The 25,724-nt window shown below is 46.2% G+C and overlaps 1 protein-coding gene across 4 annotated transcripts in view; it reads left to right on the top strand.

The window, feature by feature from the left end:
- SPATA20 (spermatogenesis associated 20) overlaps positions 1 to 25,724 on the top strand; it is an 81,536-nt gene that overhangs the window by 13,988 nt on the left and 41,824 nt on the right. For 3 of the 4 annotated variants that reach the window (XM_078611133.1, XM_078611132.1, XM_078611131.1), the window contains exon 4: positions 21,471 to 21,625. In XM_078611133.1, coding sequence (XP_078467259.1) covers positions 21,471 to 21,625 — 155 coding nt within the window. Of the gene's footprint in view, positions 1 to 15,854; positions 16,235 to 21,470; positions 21,626 to 25,724 lie in introns of those variants that run through there. The other variant, XM_078611134.1, reaches the window with a different exon arrangement.

Genomic DNA, 25,724 nt, shown 5'->3' with positions numbered 1-25,724 from the left:
TCATATCTCGTCAAGTACGAGATTATTTCAATGAGCACGGTTAACTACGTACAGTGCAAAAGGAGTTCAACATACACACATAATAATTATCGAACTTAAATAAGTGTGATTTTAGTAAAAATTGCGGAGTAATTGGGACATGACCCTGGCTCTGTGCTATTTTTTTTAAATGTTGTTTGCCACTAGACACACACGCTGAGTCTTGCCAACAATTTGCTTCCACATGCAGCTCCAGTCGTGCAAGATTAAGTTTATTCGAGAACCTCTATACCCCTCCCAAAATGTATTTTTATTGCAATACTCGTTTTACTTATGAGCGCAATCTACTTATGTAATCATTTTAGTCTTGTTTTTTTTTCATGATAATTTTTCACATTTTTTTTTTATTAACGTAGAGTAACCATATGGAACTTATTACGAAGGCACCGCATCAGTTTCTTCACATTTCACCAACTGGGAAGTTCCATAAAATTAAGCAACCACACAGTTACAGTTTCAAAATCATCTCAATAATAAACATCGGATGGAATTCTGTACGCACAGTAATTATGTGTAGTTGTAGGAAGTGACTTACTCGTGGACCTCGTCAGTGTTTGACATGTACATGAAACTGAATGCATCATCACCATCTCAGCACGAATGAAAATAAATTTCGTCCAAATACGTTCAAACACCCTGCTATTTTATGAGCTCATCAGGAAATGTTGAAACTTTATATCTGTCTGAATTACAGTCCTAATTGGTTGACAAATTTCACGCCAATTAAAAAAAGCCGCTTTATCATTATACTGATGATTACCCACTTCTTTAAATTGCTTGAAATGTATGGCCAATTTGAGGCTGACTTGTTCTTCTTGTAGGTCATGGATCCCCCTGTGGATAAAGATGCTGCTCAGGCGATGAACCGTAAATGACAACAGGCCATATTTCACACGTGCCAACTTCGACTTTTCGTTATGCATTACACTCATATTATACTGTATGGATCGCTTTACACTGTGGATACATTCTTTCATACACCACTCAAATGGGATGAAAACAAAACAGGAATAAATCCTGGAGCATCATCGGTTTTCCTAAGAAAAACTGTGTGACGAAACAAATTCGAACACATTTTTCTCCCAGAACTCCATTTCAACCCCGTTCATTATAATAATGTGGCCTATGTTGCCTGAACTCAAGCAACACTAAAAGCCTTAAGTGACAGCACATGCTGCGCAGGTGATAATGCTGTACTGTGATACATCGGACGAAGTATGTCAACGTGCAGTTGCGTACGTTTTATTATTTTAAAGCTTTTTTCGCAGCCATTTTCAGCAAATGGTATGTTTGCCAATGCGTAATGTGCTCTAAAAGTGGATATATACCAGCTGTTAAGCTGAAGTTAAATAGTGCGCATTTATTTTGCAACGTTTTTTTGTTGCACTCCCTATATGCGACACAGCATCTCTACTGCAAGTGTACACAAAGCCTCAGTGTACATAAAGCCTGTGGAAGCATGACATGTGCAGTGTGAAGCTATTCAAGTGCAAATAAAACAATATAAGGTGTAAGTTATTTCCCTTCAAAAAGATGGATGAATCAGATTCTCTGATTCAACATCTCCATGCTGTCACATTTGGTTGCCATAGCATCCGCATGACCACATCCAGGCAATAAGATTGCTTGTTGCTTTTGCAACAAATTAAGAAATATTTTGAACAAAGTTGTAGGTTGATTGCAGAGCCAAATTGCTCGCAACGAACAGTGTCTTATGTTATTGTTTCAAGCAACATCATTGTTTTAAATAACAATTGCATTGCACCATTTTTAGGTTTTTGTGTATTACTCTATTGAGGGGCAGAGAAATTGGGAGGGGGTTGGAGAGTCTATGGTCTGACATTGAAAGCAAATCCTGACCTTGATTAAACCTGTATTTTTAACATTTCGCCCTGGCGTGCGATGTCATTAAACAAAGGACTTAATCGCCATATCGGAGTACGTTCTGTCTTGCTTCGCAAGCCACTTGTTCACAACGAATATCAAATTGTCAATATGACATGTATTTCACCAAAAGTAATGCTTTAACAGTGGGAACATTTTGAAGTCGGATTGGTGCATGGACTGGAAATAATGTGGGATGATTAACCAACTCACATCTAATAATTGTGAATGGCAGCCGTGGCAAGTGTACAAACCCACCAGGCTTTCCGGTCACATTAACGAATACATGAATCTCTAGTCAGGAGTTGATAAGTGTCTGGGGCGGGCCATCAACAGCACCGCCGATTGGGAGCACGGAAGGTCCTAACGAAAGAAGGCAAACGTCATGCTCGCAGTCAATCAACTCCCTTGCCCACCATTAGTTCGGAGCAAGACATCCAATTATTGGACCAGACCACAGAACGATGCACTTTGCCTCGGAGGTAAGCCGCATATGCTCCGTTTTCAGAGGGAGCAGAGAGGAGTGCTCCTTTTGTTGGCGCCATAGGCGGAAGACCATGGTGCGGAACGGACACTCCACACGCGAAGCCTCGGTGCGCATTCCTGCTGCCCCATTGATTGCCATTGTGATGTACGCGATAGTGTATCTCACTTTTCCTATCTCGTGTTGTGAATTTGAACATTCCGCCATTCATTCACAGTCACAGGGAGGGTTATTTAAAGTGTCGTATTATAATTTATGCATTCGAATTCTTACACAAAGCAATACCATATTAGGACGTAGGCTTTCGCGACCAATATTTTCCATTATATTTTTTTTTGGTTTAGATCGCGTAAATATAAATGTGTTGTGAAATCTGCCATCACCTGACACAGCCAATTAGTAAGGTTTGTCACGTCAACAAAAGATGCCAATTTGTTACTCGTTCAGCACACCGGTGTGTTGGAGAGTGTTTTGGGTTTACTCTCCAACACACCAGTATGCTGAACTTGTAACGAATTGGCATATTTTGTTAACGTGACAAACCTTGCTAATTGGCTGTGTCAGGTGATGGCAGATTTCACAACACATTTATTTTTACGCGACCTAAACAAAACAAGAAACATCTTATGGGCAACACCATTTTCTTCGGATTTTAAGACGCAATTTTTTTCTCCACTGTATTTCAAGGCAAAATTTTAGGGTGCATCTTATAATCGGATAGGTGCGTGCGTGAGAGAGAGATGAGATAACTGTATTGACGCTGGGCACATATTTCGGGGTGGATCATACTGCCTGGAGCATCTTATAAACCCATAGAACATGGTAAATAGATAATTACTTGGAAAAGACCAACAATTAATTTTAAAACGTTATTTTTTCAACAAAGAGCTGCACCTTGTTTTGCACGTTGGAGAAACCCAGAGGGCCTGGAGAGAAACACAATAATCACACGTGCAAGGTGAGTGCATAAATCATGATTTATTATTTAAAGGCGCCTTCCATGGAGTGCATCTTGAGGCGCCAACATTTTTTTCACACGCACATATGTTCGGAACCTACTTGCTGTGCTGCCCATTTTATAGCCGTGTGCGTGGATTTCTTCCGGACATGATGATGTTTGCACTGTCCACCAGCCACACATATAAAGAAAGCACTGGCTCTAAGGTTATGCACCGCCATGCCCAACGCACTTGGCTCCACATCGCAGAAATCCCTGCATTAAAATCCTGGCTTCTATTAAGGATAAAACCAAAGTTCTAATTGTGTTCAATCTGGTCTCGTCAACACAGTTACATTTGCCTGCATCGTCCACCACACGCTCAGTTTATTTGGCAAGAAGACAGAGTTAACCACTGCCAGAGTAAAAAAACTTTTTTTTTCATTTTGCAAGACGAAAATATTGGATAAAAATATGCTCGTGGTCAATCCACAGTGTGAGCCTCTGAGTGGCGAAATGCGTTGCGCAGTTTGTAGAAGCTGGTGATGGAATCGGGATGTAATTGTTACATCACAGGATCGTGAGAGATGGTGCTGGTTTAGTGGAGACCTTTATCCAGCAGTGCATGTGTCGTGACTTGATGATGATGAATTGTTGGAAAGAATGCAAAAGCTGAGTTTCTCTCGCCACCTTTGAATATGTTGCTGACAAACAGCTAAGCTGTGCCCCATAGAATTTTAAACACATTTTGGTGATTAGAGAAAACTATTAAGAGAAAAGTCCAAAAGAAGATTGATTACTTTGGTATTCACAGCGAACATTGCTGAATCAGTATTTATCCGCATAGGACAAAACATAGAATAACTTATATTCGTTGGTTCTTTTGGTAAAGTCACGTAGATATAAAAATAATAATAATGGTAATAAAAATAATAAATAATAAAATAGAAATAATTTAAGCAAAAAAAAAACACTACTGTAGACTGTAGCCTGGTTCTTAATCGGAGTGAATGTACTGGCAGTCTATAATGTAGACTGTAGCCTGGTTATTAAGCTGGGTGAGTGTACTGGCAATCTATAATGTGGACTGTAGCCTGGTTATTAAGCTGGGTGAGTGTACTGGCAATCTATAATGTGGACTGTAGCCTGGTTATTAATCTGGGTGAGTGTACTGGCAGTCTATAATGTAGACTGTAGCCTGGTTTTAAGCTGGTGAGCGTATTGGCAGTATATAATGTAGACTGTAGCAATGGTGATTAAACTGAGTGAGCGTACTGGCAGTTTATATTGCAGACTGTAGCCTGGTTCTTAACCTTAAACTACAGTCTGCATTATAGACTGCCAATACGCTCACCAGCTTAAAACCAGGCTACAGTCTACATTATAGACTGCCAGTACACTCACCCAGCTTAATAACCAGGCTACAGTCTACATTATAGACTACCAGTACACTCACCCAGCCTAATAACCATGGCTACAGTCCACATTATAGATTGCAAATACACTCACACCGATTAAGAACCAGGATACAGTCCACATGATAAATTGCAAGTGCACTCCGATTAAGAACCAGGCTACAGTCTACATTAGTGTTTTTTTAATTCATTCTAGATTTGAAGCTTTCGTGATTGCAAGGATTCATACTCTTTGTTTTTTTTGGTAAAGTCGCGTAGGTAAAACAATCGATAAAATGAAATAAATAAAAACAACTAAATTAAATCACGACGTTTCGGAGGCAACACAAGCCTCCCTCATCAGGTGTAAACAGGCACAGCAAAATAACTGTAACGAGAGTTATTTGTGATGAGACATTGTTATACTGTATAGGGCAGGGGTCGGCAACCAAAATAACAAGAAGAGCCATTTCTTTCCAATTCGGTACAAAATTCAGTATTTCAAGAGCCGCAATGCATCTGAGTACATACTGTACATACGTACATATTGTCAAGAAGCAGCCCGTAAAGAGCCGCATGCGGCTCCGGAGCCGTAGGTTGCCGACCCCTGGTATAGGGTAAGAGGAGGGGGAGGAGCCAAGGAGGATGGGCGCAGGATGGGGGGTGGCAAGGAAGGTGATAAGAGAAGGAGGACGGAGCCCCGGATGGGGGAGGGGGGACGCAGAGCGGGGGAGAGTAGCGGTTAAATTCACTTTATTATTTATTATTATTTTTCTATCTACGTGACTTCACAGAAATAACCAAAGAATATGAATTCATGCAGTCACGAAAGCTTTAAGTCAAAATTAGAATAACTTTCTTTTGTGCATAATGCGAAGAAAACCCTTTGTTACATTTTTGCAGAAGTTTATATCCAAATTGTATCTACGGCATCTTAATTCATGGGGGCAGTATATTCCATTCAGTACCCCCATGCAACAGCGATGTGAATAAATAGCGCTTTATTAAAAATGTAAAACTACAACTTTCCAGTTTTTGTAACTAAGCTGAGACAATCAAACTTGCTACACATAAGAACCTGGTTCTGTCTTACATACCTGATGGGAAAAGCATTCTGTAATTATTCACAGTATTTGCTTATTAACCCTATAAATATTTGAGACGTATAATCACCTCTCTGCAAGTGCAGTATTGCCCCATTAATAAACGTATTTATGATAAAAACAGATACAAGCATTAATGTTATCCTCAAGATCACTTTGAAAGTCTGATTTAAAAGGGGAAACGCAAAGTAGTTATTGAGGGAAACTACATTGAAACCAAATGTTTAGGGGCAGCAATAACTAATTTTCAAATCTGTTAACAATAAAATCCATCATCATAACAGAATAATAGTGCAGGCCAGAAAACCATCATTTTTAAAACAACATGCAGAAATGCATGCTTTTTTCACAGATGTATGTGTTGTGTGAATTATTTATTCACGCGTCTAAAAGCCAATGGTGGGTTACTTAGGTGGTGATAAATTACTTAGGTGGTGATAAACTGCTCTAGAGGAGTTGTACACCCCTAGCTGCCACTGCTATTCAGTGGCCTCCGGATGACCGCTGCAAAGTATGATCTTGAGTTTTGATTATAGTGTGCTGATCTTTAAAGTGCATTGAAAAATGTTGATACTCCTACTGATACTCATGCTGTTGTAGGGCTGTTACGGGAGGGCTGTGGGTGCATACGATCCAACGGGTAACAAACACAGTGGGCGGAGTTACGGGAGTACACGGGGGGGGGGTGCCCGCAACGACGTCCGCATCAGGCAGCCTGGGGGGTTGTGATCCTGACGGGGGGTATAAAGGGGGAGGACAGAGAGAGCTCGGGGCTGAGTCTGGGAACGAAGGAGGAAGATCTTCTAGTTAGAGCCCTGGACTCCCCTCGACGCCGCCCTTGTAAGGGCTGCAGAGGATCGAGCCAGAGGCGTGGTTCCGTGAACCAGGGTTAGACCCTGGGACTCCGGAGACCGTAGCCCGACTCACCAGTGTCGGGCCAGTCAGCCTCCCCTAGCCCGTTAGTGGAGGACTTGGGGATAGGTCAGGATTAGCTAGGGGGTATCCCCAGTTATCCGGGTGAGGGGGCCGCTACCCCCTCTAGTGCTGTCCTGTACCGACAAGCTTGAATAAAGATACGTGTGCCTCAACCTGGGTGTCCATCGTCTTCACCGGTACTTCACTGTTATGGAGTGACTCATGCTGCCAGCTATGGCTGCAAAGTTTGGTCGTACATGTTATGTATATTGTTTATTGTTAAATTTGAATCACAGTTCCTTTGGTTTAGCCGTATTTGTTTGTTGTAGTACAGAGTTAGACTGATCTAAATTGTCTTATGGTTGTTATTGTTTGACTTGCATCCCACTGGGATTTTTGCACACAGCGTTGATATACGGTGCTTTTTCTGGAAGACTTTGCTGTTTTTTCCTGAAATTTTCTGTTGCGTGTAGTCACTTTACGATGTTTCTTGTTCATGTTTTTTTTGTTGCGGTTGCACCCGAGTCAAGAGCCACATGGCTCACAGGGCTATACCTAATAAATGAAACTGAAAAACTGAAACTGAAAACTGATTAAATCAACCATTGAAATCCGAGAGTTCAGAGGTTCCTACTGAGCATTAGCGACGAAGGAGAGAATAGAAAGAAAATGAGGGAGGGTTTTACCCAGCAGTTACTGACTCCCAACAACACTATCAACAAAACCTCAAATTATCCAGACTTTTCACAATTAAGTTTTTGTCCATTGAAGACCTAGAAGCCAGGATCTGAAAAGAGGCCATATTAATATCAAGGGAGAAGCCACGCTCCTTGTGTGACAAGACTGCTTGCTTTTCACGTTCTCAAGTTTATTTTTCAGCACAACGGATCAATGAATGACAGATAAAGGAAATCTATATATTTTTTTGCTGTTATTTTACAATGTATAGCCAATTCTAGATTTGAAGCTTTCGTGACTGCAAGGATTCATATTCTTAGGTTTTTTTCGGTAAAGTCACGTAGGTAAAACATTAAAATTAATAAAAGTAAAATAAAATAAAAAATCACGACGTTTCGGAGGCAACACAAGCTTCCGTCTTCAGGTGGAACCGTCACAGCCACGACAGCTGTATCAAGTAAATGATACAGCTGTATCATTTACAGCTCTCGTGGCTGTGACGGTTCCACCTGAAGACGGAAGCTTGTGTTGCCTCCGAAACGTCGTGATTTTTATTTTATTTTACTTTTATTAATTTTAATGTTTTACCTACGTGACTTTACCGAAAAAACCTAAGAAAATGTATAGCCACACCATGCTCCGTTTGAGCCGAATGCATGAGTTATTTGTTGTCGGATCTGCCTTTTTCCACGGCGCGTGGATGGGAAAACATTTCCACTCGTAATCCAGTGCTGGATATACACTTGAGCCAAAATGTTTGGAATTACATCGGTCAATTGGAGGGCCTCATGCCCAAGAATGAAGTGGCAGGTAGCAAGGAAGTAATGATTCAGAGGCCCAACATCACACATTAACATCCGTGAACTGCACTTTGGGGCCGTCCATAAATGACGTCACGCACCTGGGGGGGAGGGGGGGTCAGACATTTGTGACGATGTGTGACGAGGGGGGGGGGTTCGAGAAATGTGACGTCACATCAAAATGCGCAACTTTAAATAAATATAGACAACACGTTCTACTCTTAATTAAATAGACTTTTGAATAAATGTTTTCTCCTACAATATCAGAGTGCAGCGCCACATTAAATAGGCACTACAATGACAATAGTTTAAATCGATTTGAAGCATGTTTTATTTGGGGGGGGGCAGAGCTTTGTGACGTCATTTTTGAGGGGGGGTCTGACTTTTTGTGACTCCGTGTGACGAAGGGGGGGGGTCAAAAATCGTCCAAAATCGTGTGACGTCATTTATGGACGGCCCCTTTGTGAATTGCAATTCAACAATTCCACATGACTGGCAGTAGCGCGAGTGGCTCACTCAAGATAGGTTGTGAGTTCAAATCCCGGTTGAGGGTTAACTCGGTCCATCATCATTATTTTGGGGTCCATAAAGTGAAGACCACTTTGTGGAGAAGTCAACAGTGGTTTATGGATTGACTCGCCCCTGCATAGGAATTTGGAATTTAAATCACTGGCTCGTGGCTGTCAATGGAAAATGACCACCTTCTCAATGCTCAATTGAGCAATAAACTACTTTGACTTTTAGATGTGCATCAACAGTCAGAGTTTAAAGAAATTAGAACACTTTCTTTCCCGATGCGGGTTAAAGATGTACATCAACAGTGTGCGCTTAAGGTGAATCAAATTTTCCCCCAAATTTATCCAGCTGAAGAGCCAATGATGTGTGGGATCTCTAGGAAAGGAGATATGATTTGAAACTTTCGTGACTGCAGGAATCCATACTCTTTGGTTCTTTCGGTAAAGTCACGTCGGTATAAAATAAAATCAATAACGACGTTTCGGGCGCAACACAAGCGTCCATCATCAGGTGGGAAAGCATGGCCTGCTGCTGAGGCAGACTGTTTTAAACAGCCTGGTGATGGACGCTTGTGTTGCGCCCGAAACGTCGTGACTTTACCGAACGAACCAATGAGGAAATGGAGATATGTATAAGCATTGTTACATCAAATTAAATATGTATAAACATTGTTACATCAAAGGAGACATGTACAACGATTGTTACATCTGTAATAACAGCTATAGTGGGTTCACGTGGGGGATTGGCTTGCCGGTCCTGCTTGTAGCCAATAAGGGTCGAGATAGGGAGCGTGGGGCCGGCGTGATCACGGCATGTCATCAGGGGTGATTGGCCCAGCCATTGGGGCCCCAGCTAATGGGGATCCGGATAAGAGGCGTGGTCCCGGGAGTGACAGGGAACCATCGAGAACGGTCGAGATTGCCCATGGAGGATTGGCTGGGGGGACCACGTGACGAAGGGATTAAGAGGGAGGAGAGGGGGATGATCGAGGAGAGACGGGGAACTGAACGGGGGAGAGCCACGCGCGAACGGGGCTCCGGGTACCACGTGCGCGGTGGGAGTTGTGGGAGTCTGCCGCTCTCCGTTGTCTGCCAGCAACGGAGCGTGTGGGAACAAGTGTACCGTGAAGTGAAAATAAAGAAGACCGATTCCGAATCCGTCTCCGGAGAATTATTACATTGGTGTCAGAAGTACTTCTGCGACTGTTTGGACGATCGTCAAGATGTCCAAGCACCCCAGAAAAAAGAACCTGCCTGTGCCTCTATCGGAGGAGGAGGTCGAGACGGATGAAGATGAGCTGTTGGGAGCTACAGCCCCTATGCCGCCTGCTGAAAATGTACTTCTCGACGTCTCTCAGCGTCGACCGACGGAAGATGCGACCGCTGCAGGAACAAAAGGCGAGTGGCGGCTGATGGCGGAGCAGATCGAGTCATTACGCGCCATTCTGCTTAGTCTGGTGACCGCGGTGGCATCCTCACCAGCCGCGGGCCGCCAGATTGCCGATCAACTGGACGCCGCGGGAAGGAGTCCGGTGAAAGAACCTGCGTCCGCCATTCCTTCTGCTACGCGGGAGGACGCCGTCATTCTGGGTGGAGCAGCTGCGCCGGAGCCGTCGGCCGCCATTTTGGGCGCGCCTACCGCCACGCGGCCGCCGGCCGCCATTTTGCCTGATACGGGTGGAGAGCGGGAACGTCAGTCGGAGACGCCCGCGGCGCGCGCTTGCCACCGCGGGCATCGCCTTCCACAAATCAAAGAATTCATCGCCGGGGGTGATTGGAGTGCTTTCACATGGCGCTTTGAATCGGCTTTTAGATCCGTCAATTGGACGGAGGATGAAGCGCTGGGAGCGCTACCTACACTGCTCGACGATGTTTCTCTGGGGGTCTTCCGTTCCATCCCGGCGGCCAAGAAGAAGACACTGCGGGACGCGTTCGCGGAGATGGCGGAATTCTATGACCCACCGACGTCGGCCACCAGAAAATTTATGTTACGTCGCCGAGCATCGGAGGAATCGCCGTTGGCCTATCGGGGGGCGTTGATGGCGCTGGCCATGGCTGCCTACCCCGACGCGACGGCCGACCATTTGGATCCTCTCATCCTCTCCCGTATGCTGGAGTTGGCTCAGGAACTCAAGATTTCGCTGCCAGTTTGCGGCCACGAACCACTTACATCGCGATGGGTGGCGCGCTGCCTGGACGCAAAATTTAATATCAGGCGTTGGGACCAGATGGCGGCGTGGACGGGGAAACCAGAGATCGACGGGCCACCTTTGGGGTGGTCTCCACGACTGGTGGTCCACTGCTCCGACGACTCGGGCGACGACGACATGCTGGCTGCTGCTGTTTCGCACGGGATTCCGGGACGGCGGCTGCGCGACCAGCGTGGCAACTACCTGGGCCATCCGCGTGCAAGGGCCGGGTCGTCCGACCGCCGGCCGACGTCGGCGGCGTGCTTCAAGTGCGGCAGACGGGGCCATTTCGCCCGTGACTGCCGCTGTCGACCTCTACTGTCGCCTCCTCCGACGAGGGGACCTCCATCTCCTCCACCTACTGCGGAGCCGCAACAACCTCGGGCGAGTCGGCACACATCGGACACCCGGCAGGTCCTGTCACATCACCCATCCATTCGCACTCATTCTCACACTCCTCAGGAAAAATTTACTTCCCCCGCTACAGTTACGCGCTCTGCTACGCAGTGGAAAAAATTGGCTCGCAGGGTTGTAGCTGCGGCTTCGGGCTCGTCGACGGTACGCTGTAACATCGACGTCGTTGATGTGCGCATCTTGGTGGACACGGGCGCGTCGGCCACCATCATTTCTGATGTTATTTTTCATTTGTTGTCCATCCCTGCGTCGCAGATACGTAAGGTTAATGATGCGTGTGTCGCCGCGAATGGGGGAAGCATGGGTATCTGTGGCCAGGCAGATGTGAGCATCACTATCGCCGCAGGACCTGTATTGATCTCTCGCTCGCTAGCTGTTCCATGCTTACTCGGTACTGATTTCCTGCGTCGGATGCCGCTGAAAATACGAGTCGACCAGGACTGTTTGGAAATGCCGGGGGGTCGTCGAATGGCGTTCCTGCCTTCCTTGCTGGCCAGCGCGCCTGCAAGTAACGCAGTTACTGCCGTTGTTGCTGCTACGGTGGAAGTACCACCGGGAGCACAGATGCTAATACCGTTGCGTTATCGTAAACCCCTTCGAATGGGAAAGGGTGCAGAAGGCGTGCTGCTATCCCCATCGAATTCGGCATCTAAATCCTTTTCTTTAGCGGCGGCACAAACGATCGTGCGACTGGGTCAAGCACCTTTTATACAGGTGTTAAATGGGGGACCTGACCGCGTTATTGTTCCAGAGGGGTCGGTGTTGGCTCACGCCACTACCGACTTCGCCTCTTGCAACGCAGCGCCGTGCGCACGAATGCCCGCTGGTAGGCCCCCACACGATTGCTCTCAAGAACGTTGGATCGCTGATTTGTGCGGAGAAAATTCTTCCTTGTCGAACGAACAAAGGAACGCCCTGCGTTCATTATTGATACAGTACACTGATGTTTTCAGTAAAAATGATTTGGACCTCGGCCGCACGTCGCTTTTGTCGCACCATATTGACACCGGTGCGACGCCTCCCATCTGTATGCACCCTCATCGCATGAGCCCGGCGGAAAGGGATCACGTGCGCGGAGCGGTAAATTAATTGTTGGCGGCGGACATCATTTCGCCGTCCAACAGCCCTTGGGCCGCGCCCGTCGTTCTGGTAAAGAAGAAAGATGGTGGTACAAGATTTTGTGTTGATTTCCGCCGGTTAAACAAAGTTTCGGTGGCAGATGCATACCCCTTACCGAGGATGGATGATTCGTTGGACGCTTTATCGGGTGCTAAGTTTTTTTCCACCCTTGACCTGTCCTCGGGGTTCTGGCAGCTTCCCCTCGACGATGAGTCGAAGGCGAAAACGGCGTTCCGCACGCCGCAAGGTCTCTTTGAATTTAATCGGTTGCCTATGGGCTTGAATGCGGCACCGGCGACGTTTCAGCGGCTCATGGAATTGGTGTTGACGGGACTGCAGTGGGAAACGTGCCTCATATATCTTGACGATATAATTGTTTTCAGCCGCACGTTCGAAGAACACCTCCAACGTCTAGAGGCGGTTTTTCAAAGAATGCGTACGGCTGACCTTAAATTTAAACCTAAAAAATGCCACCTTCTGCAACACTCTGTCCGTTACTTGGGTCATATTGTCAGTTCGGACGGCGTATCCACTGACCCTCTGAAAACGAAATGTGTACGAGAGTGGCCCACACCCACTTCGGTGGGAGATGTTCGGCGGTTTATTGGGTTCGCTTCCTATTATCGCCGCTTCGTTAAAAATTTTGCGACGTTGGCAAAGCCATTACACGTTCTGACTGGCAAAAATCAAAGGTTTAAATGGGGAGCGGAAGAGGAAAAATCTTTTATGGCACTTCGGGACCACCTCGCCACGGCGCCAACGCTGGATTACCCAGATTTCTCACAGCCGTTCATCCTCGATACGGATGCTAGTGATATCGGCATTGGGGCCGTTTTGTCGCAACGTAAGGACGGGGTAGAGCGAGTAGTGGCGTACGGCAGCCGGGTTTTGTCCCCTGCGGAAACACGCTATTGTGTGACAAGACGGGAACTTTTGGCAATTGTTCACTTTGTCCGATTGTACCGGCCGTACCTGTATGGACGGAAATTCCTAGTCCGCTCAGATCATGCGGCTTTACAATACTCCTTGAAATTAGATCAACCGTCCGGCCAATTGGCTAGGTGGTTGGAATCGCTACAGGAATTTTCCTTTGATATTACATACAGGAAGGGGACCCGTCACACGAACGCTGACGCGCTCTCACGGCTGCCGCCCCTTCCTCAGTGCACTTGCCTGACGGGCACGCACCGCTGTGCGGCACCAGCCACCTCGCCTTGTCCGGTTATGGGGGCGATAGCGGATGAGGATGCAGGGGCGAAAGCGAAGGAGGACGACCAGCAAGGGTCGGTGGACACGGATGATATCTTACGGCTACCACACGCGGTCTGGCTACGTGAGCAGGAGGCTGATGCCTCGCTGTCTCCGCTACGGAAATTGATAGGGAAACAAAAATCTCAATTGGCGGGTTGGAAATGGCAGATGTTCAGAGGCAAGTCGGGATTGTTAATGTGTACTGACGGGTTGTCTGACCGACCACGCTTGGTGGTGCCTACTTCGCTTCGCTACGACCTGCTTCGTGCTCTGCACGCTGATAAGTTGATGCACCTCGGTGTCCAAAAGACTTTGGCCGCGCTGCAGAAGGATTTCTTTTGGGCCGGTATGACGGCAGACGTCAAGGACTTTATTCGCTCATGCCAGGACTGTGCAAAGAGGAAGCCGCCTCGGAACCCCTATGTACCACCGTTACGTTCCATTGAGGTGTCCCGCATTAACGAATTGGTTGCTCTCGATATTCTGGGCCCGTTTCCCCCGTCGGCGAGGGGCAATAAATACCTTCTCGTCGGGGTGGAATATTTTTCTCGATGGCCGATGGCCTGGCCTCTGCCCGACCAGACGGCAGCATCCATTACCGACGCTTTCTTGAACGGGTATGTCATGGACAAGGGGGCACCTGAGAGGCTGCTCACAGATCAAGGGCGGAATTTCTCTTCCAAATTGCTTAAGGAAGTTTGTGACGCGTTGGGTACGAAGAAAATTCGCACTTCTCCTTACCACCCACAAACAGATGGTATGGTGGAACGATTCAACCGCACCCTCTCGGCTATGCTTTGTCACACGGTCAGTGAAAAGCAAACCGATTGGGACCTGCACATACCAGGCGTCTTAGCGGCTTACCGCATGGTTCCACACACGTCCACGGGATACTCACCATTCTTTTTGATGTATGGCTGTGAAAATGTTCCACCCATCGATGTGCAATTGGGTGAGCCGAGTAAGCGACCGTCCCGTTCCTTGCCTGACCACGTGCGTGACTCGCTTGAACGAGTGACGGAGGCGCGAGAGGCTGCCCGGTGTGCGACGGCCCGTGCTCAGGCAAGGAACGAACGTTATGCGCGTCAATCGCATACTCACATGTCTTGGTCAGTGGGGGACCGGGCGTGGCTCCACTGCCCCCAGGTACCGGCGGGCACATCCCCCAAGCTGCACAGGCCGTGGCGAGGGCCTGTGACACTAGTGGATGTTCGGAACTTGCAGAGTATCCGTGTTCAGTACGAAAATCGGCGGTGGTATGTCCACTCCTCACGGCTTAAACCCTATGTTGACGCGCGTGTCGGCCCTTCATCCCCACTAGTTCACCTGCCGGGTTCCGTCGAGCCGACCACGCCGATTGTCACATCCATTGATCCCAAGGGGGACTGTGTTGTGCCTCCTACAGATGAACAGGTTCTGAGGACTGAGGGGGCCCCAGCCGCCCCCCCTCCAATGAGACCTGCCCTGGACGTGACCGAGCATCAACAACCTACTTCTTCTTCGAGCCTACCACCTCCTGTCCATCCGGAAGCAAGGGGATCATGCGCTGGAAGCGGAGGGGGTCCCGCGTCGCGTACGCGGTCGAAATCTCTTCCGTTTCGTTAACGTTTGATCGTTCGTTTATTTCCCTGTTGTTACTGCGCTGCAGGGGCGCCCTAATGTATGTGGTGATTCTTGTTGTATGGGTGACTTTTTTAAATGTTGTTGGGCGCAGGGACGCCGGTTCACCCTCGTTTCGTTAAATGCACCTTGGTGCCCTAATAATGTGTTCGGAATTGGTTTATCACCCTTTCCCAGCCGAGACGGCTATTTTTTTTCACCGGGGGGGGGGGGGTGATGTAATAACAGCTATAGTGGGTTCACGTGGGGGATTGGCTTGCCGGTCCTGCTTGTAGCCAATAAGGGTCGAGATAGGGAGCGTGGGGCCGGCGTGATCACGGCATGTCATCAGGGGTGATTGGCCCAGCCATTGGGGCCCCAGCTAATGGGGATCCGGATAAGAGGCGTGGTCCCGGGAGTGACAGGGAACCATCGAGAACGGTCGAGATTGCCCATGGAGGATTGGCTGGGGGGACCACGTGACGAAGGGATTAAGAGGGAGGAGAGGGGGATGATCGAGGAGAGACGGGGAACTGAACGGGGGAGAGCCACGCGCGAACGGGGCTCCGGGTGCCACGTGCGCGGTGGGAGTTGTGGGAGTCTGCCGCTCTCCGTTGTCTGCCAGCAACGGAGCGTGTGGGAACAAGTGTACCGTGAAGTGAAAATAAAGAAGACCGAATCCGTCTCCGGAGAATTATTACACATCAATACAGTTGTTTTTGATTTACAACGTAGCCTCGGACAATTTTCAGAGTTGGGATTTAGGCGATGACAAGTGTCCATTGGGTTCAGAAATTTTGTTTTTACTGGAAGAATCCAAAGAGCTATGAACCTATTTTTTTCAGAAAGTTACAACAACAAACAATACTATAAGAGAGCTAAGCAAGTCGCTAAATGGAAATATATAAAGTATGTAAGTACAAATTGCATAAGTACATCATCCTAATATCAGGAGGGAGCAGAGGTCATTAGTTGTTTTGCTCCCTCCCTCTGGAATTCTCATAGGTCAACAGCAATGCTGGCACCATCGAGTCTTTTAAATAAAATAAAATGTGTTTGACCTAGATTCTTTTTGACTTGGATTGCTTGCCCAGTGGCTTTTTTTTTGTAAAGCATAATTCATATGTTCTGCATGTTGAACTTAATTCGCACCATACATAGTCAACCTTGCATGGAGGGCACGATATAACATATGAATCGTATTCCATAAGAGTTGAGATGTTCACTTTGTTAATTCCTCGGAGAAGACGCCAGAAATTAAGTAGGACATTACTTTTGAAGATGTCTAAAAAAATAGAGTGCATTGACCACAGTTGTTGTCATTAGCTGGCACAATTAAAAGCAATGTTGTAAAATTAATGCAGCGTTTCTTTTTTTATTGAAACAGTCCGGCGTACTTTCCGCTCGGTTCGAGGGCGGCCGGCGGCTGATTGTATTCACGTGGGCAGCCACAGCGGGAGCCTGCAGCCACGCAAGGCCTCAAGTGCACCTTCAGAAAAACTAGGTCGTGGCTTCGAGCTAATTTACATTTGGTAACACTTCAAGCCTGGGACAAGCGGTAAAGGACCGTGGCCTGAGTAAGCGCGGTATTTGAAGTGCGACACAAAAAAAAGGTGTCGAGCTGCATCGCGTAGCCCAAGTGTCACTGCGTTCGCAGGGGTGCACAAGCACAGGCAACAAAAACTAGACGCATTCTGACAACGACGGCGCTCCCCTCAAGATGGACATTTTCACAAGAGGCGATGTTTCGGGGCAATGGCTCTTCTTCGTAGAAGTGACATTGCCTCAATCAGAATCGCAAATCTTTATTTGAAACATCGCCGATCACGATGATGTTCACCTTAAAGGGCACTGTTCTAGATGAGTGTGCTGAGTTTTGGATGTTGAAATTGGTCGCGGAAATTTTTTGGATGATGATTTTTTTTTGGTGAGGGGGCGAATGCGGATGGATTGTTGCGTCGTGGAACTCAGCAGGTTGCCGACGGCTTGGGGGGGGGGCGGACCTTCATCCGGCATTGTCAGTCATGGCCGAGGGTCGTTCATTTTTGGTTCAACGTTGAGCGTTCGTTAAAAGTGTCTTGTAATTAGATGGCATCAGTAATTTCTGCATATTAGAAATCGTTTTAAACGGTTTCCGCACAAGTAAGTTATGCTTCGGTGTTTTACTGCTAAATGGGATCGTATGTTATCTTATCTTTATAGAAGCAGAGAGCTTGGTGAATTATTGCATCGCAGGATCATGAGAGGTGTGGGCAGCTTGGGGGGGGGAGGCTTTCATCCAGCAGTGGATTGATTATGGCTGAAACAGTTTATATAACTGACGCCATCACATGATCTATAATGCAGGTTTTTTGGGTTACATCGCGTAAATATATAAATGTGTCATTAAACCCGCCAACACCCGACACGGCATATTGGTAAGGTTTGTCACGTAAACAGAATATGCGAATTCGTTACTAATACAGCACACCGGTGTGTTGGAGAGTAAATCCACAACGTATAAAAATGTAAACGTTGTGTATTTACAAATTGGCATTTTCTGTTTACGTGACAAATCTTACTTATTGGCTGTGTCGGGTGGTGGCGGGTTTAACGACACATTTATATTCACGCGATCTAACCCAAAAACAACTCTTATGGATAATATTGGTCGCAAAAGCCTGCTACTGCGTGTTAAACTGCCATCACATTGCTGTAATAGCCTTAGACGTACCACCAATTTAGTCCACATTTACCGAAACCTACAGTATAATCTTTTCGTATCAGATTGGTCAACAGGGTTGGATAATACTTTTGTGGAAAACAAATATCTATGAAAACACAATTATTCAGAACAATCGTTTGAACATGGTTGTAAATAGAAGTGGTATGTGCGTGTGGTATGTGCGTGTGCATATGAATATGTGGAATTATTGAGAATAGATAATTATTCTGTGTAGAACCATTTTAAATTGGCTTTCCAAAGCTAGTGCTCTTTGCAAGAAGGTAATTTACAGATTCATCATTATGTTCATCTCATACCCGGTACTAAACACAATTCCTGGCCATGCTCGTACCACCACTTACTTTTTAATCAACAGTTCCAAATTGCATTTTGCTAAATTTACCCTCTCTAAAGTGAAGGGCCCAGTGTTAAAATGAACTGCAGACGTGGCTGGGGGTAGGGGTGGTATTGGCTGAGGAATAAATGTTGTCACCACAGTGAGTTGAACTCAGATGGAGACCCCCCCCCCCCCCCGAAAACCAGGTGAACTGGTTCTCCTCGTGCCCATGCGTAGGAAAGCTACCGTCAAACAAACGTATCGAGGTTAAATGAAATCTGGCAGCGATACAATTAAAAGCCACACTTTAGCCGTTTTAAAATAGAGTGGCCACAACAGAGGACAATAATATGTTGTATGTGTGTTGAACGTCTTTCGCATCGTGCGTAGCCATCCGCGCTAATCCGAGGTGCAGGGGAAGGACAACAAACCAAACACAAAAAGCTAAGTTCTATAGAAATGAGTTTTCAATCTCGACGATTTCAAAGTGCGTAGCTCCAGTGGCTTCATATTTTCACAAGGAAGAGCGTTCCAGATAGCCGCAGAAGCGCAGCTAAAAGCACGCGATGCAGTGATCGTCTTTGGTCGATAGCGAGACAAAAGCCACTGTGACGATGACCGGAGTTCGCGTGATGGATATGCTCCTTGACGAGATCAGCAAGGCGCTGTGGTTCATTTGTGGCAATATGATAGTAAGCCATCAAACATCCCTGCAAAGTGTTTTAGTATCATCATCAGACATGCTCAGTCCACTGCTGGATAAATGCCTTCCAAAGCCACCACCATCTCTCATGACCCTGCGATGTAATAATTCACCTAACACCATTGGAACCTCCTTTGCCAGTATCAAAATATGATAATTGTTTTTAACCCTTTTATCTGGCAACAAAACTGACACCTTTTTTACAAGGAGTCATGTTTGCATTGACCACAATACCTGCGGTCGGAATGCAAACAAAAAACACAAATCTGATCATGTATGCAAGGTCCTTGAAATTGATTGGTCCACACCCGAGACAGCTTTTCTTAGAGCTTAGTCTCATGGTGTTGGACCAGATGACGCAAAATGGTGCACAAGTCAAAGACAATGCACCATCAGAGTATGAGAGCTCGGGGTAAGCATTTACACCATTGGAACCTCCTTTGCCAGTAGCAAAATATGATAATTGTTTTTTATCCTTTTATCTGGCAACAAAACTGACGCCTTTTTTTACAAGGAGTCATGTTTGCATTGACCACAATACCTGCGGTCGGAATGCTTACCCCGAGCTCTCATACTCTGATGGTGCATTGTCTTTGAGTTGTGCGCCTTTTGGCGTCATCTGGTCCAACACCATGTGAGACTAGGCTCTAAGAAAAGCTGTCTCGGGTGTGGACCAATCAATTTCAAGGACAGTGCATACATTATCGGAGTTGTGTTTTTTTGTTTGCATTCCGAACGCAGGTATTGTGGTCAATGCAAACATGACTCCTTGTATAAAAGGTGTCAGTTTTGTTGCCAGGTAAAAGGGTTAAAAACCAATTATCAATTCACCAAACGTTATCGTTAGTACTGACACAATGATATATTGCTTATTTTCTGCAATCTCACTTTGCGACCATCATTTATTCTATTTGAATGCAATCCAATACTCTAATTCTGGTTGTAAGAAGATTGATAAAAGGCGACTCGAGGTGATGATATATGTGAATTATGATAGATGCTGTTGGCGTTATATTCATAAAGATGTGCGAATCCCTCTTACCTATATTGTGTTTAATTTTTGTATTTTTAAAGTTCACGTTTTCCAATGTGAAGCTACGTTGGGCTTCACTTTGACATGATTAGCAGCTTCTTTGTTGGTAGTTCATGGCAACATGATACGATTTTTCACATTTCCCAACTAAACATTTCAGCTTCAGGCATTCCGTGCAGTGATTCACTCTCCAATGGGTTGCTTCCTGTTGTTTTATTATTAATTCCTATATATGCATGGTACTGAATACACATAATAAAACACAGTGAAAACAACACAACCTACACTTATATAGCATCTGAAAGCAACCGCATTGGCAGACGTTTCACAGGGAGAAAAAAAAAACTTCTAGGGATATGCACAGGAGATTAAGTTGCACGATCTCGAGAGAGCGATGTGGTTGGACAACTGACCGCTCAGGATTGGACTCTGCTTAAATTCACAGCTGTGAGACGGTGGTACCGGCCCTGGGTCTCCCCTCTGTGTGTGTGCGTGCAAAGTCCTATCGGTGAGCTCCTCCGGCAGGCAAGGCTGCGTTGGCTGAGTCATGTAGCCCGCATGCCCAGCCACCGCATGCCTAAACAGCTTTTTTTTGGCCGGATAGAGAGGGCTAAAACGGGCGCGGCACAGGCTAGAGAAGAGATGGAGTGAAGTGGTACAGGAGGACGTGGGGCTGAGTGGACTTGCCGATGACTGATACCAGCGGTGTCAAGATCGGCCTCAGTGGAGGAGGCTCGTGAAGGACGCTACTGGGCAGTTGGAGGCAGTCGCCCTCCAACAACAACAGAGGGCGGAGAAGCGATGCTCACAACAACGAGCGGAGCGCCGGGTAGCTAAAGCACAGCAAGTTGGCACAGTAGGGGGCACAGCTGGTGCATCAACCAGTCATCTCAGTCAGTCGACCCATGGCACCTGGGTCTGCCCCGTGACCTGCCAGCGGGCGTTCAACACTTCACGTGGCCTCAAGGTGCACATGGCCTGGCACAAGCGTCGTGGTGACGTCACCGCCACTTAGTGATGAATGGCGGTTGTTGGTGTGTGCGTGCAGTCGTGTGTGTGTGCATGTGTGTGCGTGTGGGGAGCGGTAGTATAGTGGTTAGCGCTCTGCGCTTTGAACCCGGTGGCCCGAGTTCGATTCCCGCTCACGGTCGACACCAGTTACGATTATCTGAACCGGTTCAAATGAGTACCTGGTGTGATGCGTAAATATTGCCACTCGAAAGACACAGGCGGTCGGGCATGGTGCTGGCCACTCACCCCCTCGTGTGCCGTGCCGGCCTTCATAGGTGCTACTTGCTATAACAGCACTTTCCACAACAGTATGTTAAGGCTATATGGGGGATCTCTGTCTTTGATTTGTGTGTGCGTGCAGTCGGGTACTCTACCTGCCACTGGTGCCACGTGATGGAGCGCGAGTCGTTCTGCAGCGAGGCCGTCGCGAGCGTCCTCAACCGGCACTTTGTGAGCGTCAAGGTGGACAGGGAGGAGAGACCCGACGTCGACCAGGTCTACATGGCCTTCATCCAGGTGCACACCAGCCCCCCGTCCCACGCACAATCCCCCTCTTCTACGCCGTCCCTCCGTCTGTCCCCTGCTTTGCGTCGCCGATTTTCATTTGATGATGTATTTCGCCCGTGGACCAAAATCATCACCGTTAATGCGCCCGACCTTCGTCGCGTCCAGAAGATAAACAGCGTTGAGCCTGGAATTGCGACCATCCTGGTTTTCCAGCTGGTATCACCGTGGGGCTGAGAGGTAGCTAAGAGATGGCAATGCTGAGTGTTGCTCCTCGTATGTGTAAGTTTTCCAAAGGTGCTCTGGTTTCCACGGAAGAACACTCATCGTTCTTCTGTGCTCTTGGTCAAACATCGCACTGCAAGACGATCCTTAAAATGTATTTCGAGACTCCGTAAAGCTTCTTGAATAATAATCGCCATTATTATAATTCACTCAATAATACACTACAATATGTGCCTCAATGCTCACCTGCATGTGCTGTGGGGTTGCATTGCCCACAGAGGGCAGTGCAGAAAAACTTCCATTGTTGTAATGTACTATGCTCCATTGTCCATGCTTCCCATCCTTCCAACTGGCACTGAGCAGTGTCTGGTGAAGTATGGCCAAATCACTTTCACGAGCCACACGCCACGGGGAGGCTTTCATCCAGCAGTGGATTTACATGTAATGTAATGTATCCGAAAGATTGGGTTTGTGTTAATGCCCACCTCACCGTGTATGTAATACGTATGTTGAACTTCTTTCGCAACGTATGTAGCCAGCCGAGTTAACCGGAGGAGCAGGAGAAGGACAACAAACTAAACACGAAAAGCATTTCTAAAGAAATGCGTTTTCAATGGATATTTAAAAGTGCAAAGCTCCAGTGGGCTTCGAAATATAGAAGGTTTTTGCTGCATAGCTGACATAATCCACTTGCATACAACGTAAACAAATCGATAATCCATTCTTACACGCAAGACCGAATTCATTTATTGTGACTGCAAGAATTAATTTCAAGAGATGAATCGATGCATCGTTACATGCTCAATGATCTTGATGCCACGAGGAGTCAATCGCTATTATTCTTGGGAAAGACTGGTCCCCATCATAGTAATGTGGATGTTCCCTGTTGGCTCAGGATCCAGCTAGGAGAGGCCGCTAAGGCCTGGTTTATATACTCGTGGCCATTGATGTTGTACCTGTCCAGGGATTGAACCCAGGTTTGTGGGGTCACGACCCAGAACGCTAAGCACTCTGCGATTTCTCCACCATATGCCGACGGCAGTCAAGACGTAAAGATGTGCTTTCATTATGTACATTACATAAATAGTAATCATAAATAGTCATCTTAAACAGACACTTGTATTCATTCTCTATTCAAATGCATGTGGATGCATAATACGTAATCACTACAAAGGCCACCAATCTTACCCCATTAGCAGGGATTTTGCAGGGTCCCACATTGCCATTCATCTTAGAATAGCCGCGTGAAAGCTGCGGCATGAGGTTCTCATTTGTCAGCGCTCGAGTGCAAACTCTGCAGTCGTATGAACGCCGAACGTTTAACTGTTAATGACAGCGGATGACATTTTATGAGGAAATGTTAATCGTTTGCCTGCCTCGCTCGGGTTTCGGCTGTCATTAGAGTAACTAGTTCGATTTGCTGCCAAGGTGGCTTTAATGTTCGTTACAGCTCTTTATCCTCCGTTGCCGTACTCAACACTCTCACTGGTGATGGGGTGGAGCATTGGCAGAGCGGTTACCGCATTGTGCTCTGGACTCGGCGATCTCGGTTGGGTCCCTGGCCGTGGTCCGTATATCATCACCAACCTGCACGAACCAACGTGGTGAAGTATGGTCAAACGGCCTCCATCACTGACAAGGTGTGTGGAGGACTTCACCCAGATTTGGATTGGGAAATTACTGTACGTTGCATTGCTCTGCTGCTCCGATGATAAAGTATGGGTTCCAAGGCCGTAATTATAATAAATATTGGGGGAGGGACACATCCCCCCCAAATATTCAAATATGCTCAAAATGTCGCCCCCAATATATTTCAAGAAAATAGATTTATGTTTATATGATTGTAGTTATGGTTGTACTTTATTAATCCCGAATCTCTGCCATTACATACAATGAAACAAGAAAAGGTCAAAAAAAGAACAAAAAAGAAATGTAATACGATACACTATTAGACATTATTGTAAAAAATAAATAAAAAGTCCATCCTACGTGTTAGTGAATTTTTTTATATTTTAGGCAGGAAATTGCAGGAAATGAGTTTTCAAATTTAGATTTTTTTTTGGGGGGAAGTGGGCCCAGACCCCCTGGAAGATTTGGTCCCCCCCAATGTTGACTCCATGGCTACAGCCTTGATGGGTTCCATATATCATTTCATATCGCTACTGCACACATCTGTTCCTTGTTTATGTATATTTTGGGTTAAATAACATAGCGCTGTGTGTTACACAATACACTGAATATAAAACACGGGTTGATAATTTAAATTAATTTGAAACATCCCATGACATTGACATTGCCCGCCGGAGTGAGCCGTTGTGGTCTCGTGGAATTGGCGAGGGTGGTTTGCCGCTGCTTGGCTTGATATGTGAAGCTATTCATCATATTTAAATTGCAAGCCGGTGACCCAGCACAGTCACCAAGACCATTTTGAAAATGGGATGTGTCCTTGCGGCGTGTCCTGGCTATACGAGCCATATTTAAAGTAGTGACACACCGTTAGCCTACTGGAGTGTATTGAACACTTTATTAGTAGTTTCTCCTGCACAGTATCCATGCTGCAGCCTCCGCCCCCTCAGAAATACTCGAACTTAATATATTCTGAATGAATTTCGATTTAAAGATTTCGTGACTGCAGGGATTCATCTTCTTGGTTCTTTCGGTAGCCCTGTTCTTCACCTGAGGACGGCTGCTTGCGTTGTGGCCGAAACGTCGTGTGAATTGTATTTTATTATGTTTTATTTGTATTATTTCATTATTTCCCTTCTACGTGACTTTACCGAAAAAACCAAGAAGATATTCTGAATGCTTCAGTGTCTTGTTTATTTACAGGAAAACCAAAATGTATGGTGGATATGAAGCAACATATGGATTTCCCCATAGTGTTGCACTGGGAACAAGGTCTCATTTGAGGTTGAAGAATTACAATTATTATAGAAAAAAATGAAAGGTCATTGTAAGATCTCGGCTACATTTTCCCGTTTACAATGGTACACTACATCGGACCTGAAACACACGTGGCAAGATGCATGTAGAATTGAGCATCTGGCTTGCATTTCTTTTTAACGATGGCATAACAATTACAAAGTAATTTTGATCTCACAAATAGCTTACCCATACTTAATTTGGAGCTTTCATGACTGCAGGAATTACTCTTTGGTTCTTTCGGTAAAGTCACGTATAAAGAGAAAATAATAAATTAAATACTAGCATATGACGCTTACCCATAACACGTGGGTTATCGATGTATTAAATGAAACCAAAAAAAATGTCATTGGAGTGTTGAGCAGACTTCAATGCGAACACAGCCATCTGAATTCAATTCCCAGCCACTTCCTAACATCATCAGTGGTGGGCCTCCCCTTCGCCAGTGTACACTGTCAAACAGCCCCCACAACCGACACTGTGGAGGGTGGCCTTCATCCAGTAGGGGATTGAGAGAGCGCTGTAAATTTTATTTAAAATATCATGTCACACTGTAAGCGCTGAACCATGAAATTGTGTTTTTTTTTAACAGTCAGCTACTACAGAAACCAAATGTAGCATTGCCGTGATAATGTAATACTGCTAACGCACGTTGTACTTTAAGGTCGGCGGGCAGGATAAACTATTTTATTTAACAATTTTTTATTTTACCAGGTAAGTCCCACTGAGCTGTATAGCTACTTTTTCAGAAGTCACCTGGCCACAAATGATAGCTCAACGAAGTGGCTCATCACATGGAAATGTATAGCAGCCAAATACTCTTAAATGCAAGTTTCTAAATGTGGAGGGAAAAAACCGGACCTGGAGGAAAATCCACGCGACCACGTGGAGAACATACAAACTCCAAATGTACCTCCTGCAGACCAGATGATGGAGATAACATCTCGTCACCCCGGCGCCATAG

This window comes from Lampetra planeri, chromosome 35 (assembly GCF_965212315.1).
Source record: "Lampetra planeri chromosome 35, kcLamPlan1.2.h2, whole genome shotgun sequence".
Classification (NCBI taxonomy): domain Eukaryota; kingdom Metazoa; phylum Chordata; class Hyperoartia; order Petromyzontiformes; family Petromyzontidae; genus Lampetra; species Lampetra planeri.
Note: the sequence above shows the minus strand (reverse complement) of the source record. Positions and strands in the feature narration are given on the sequence as shown.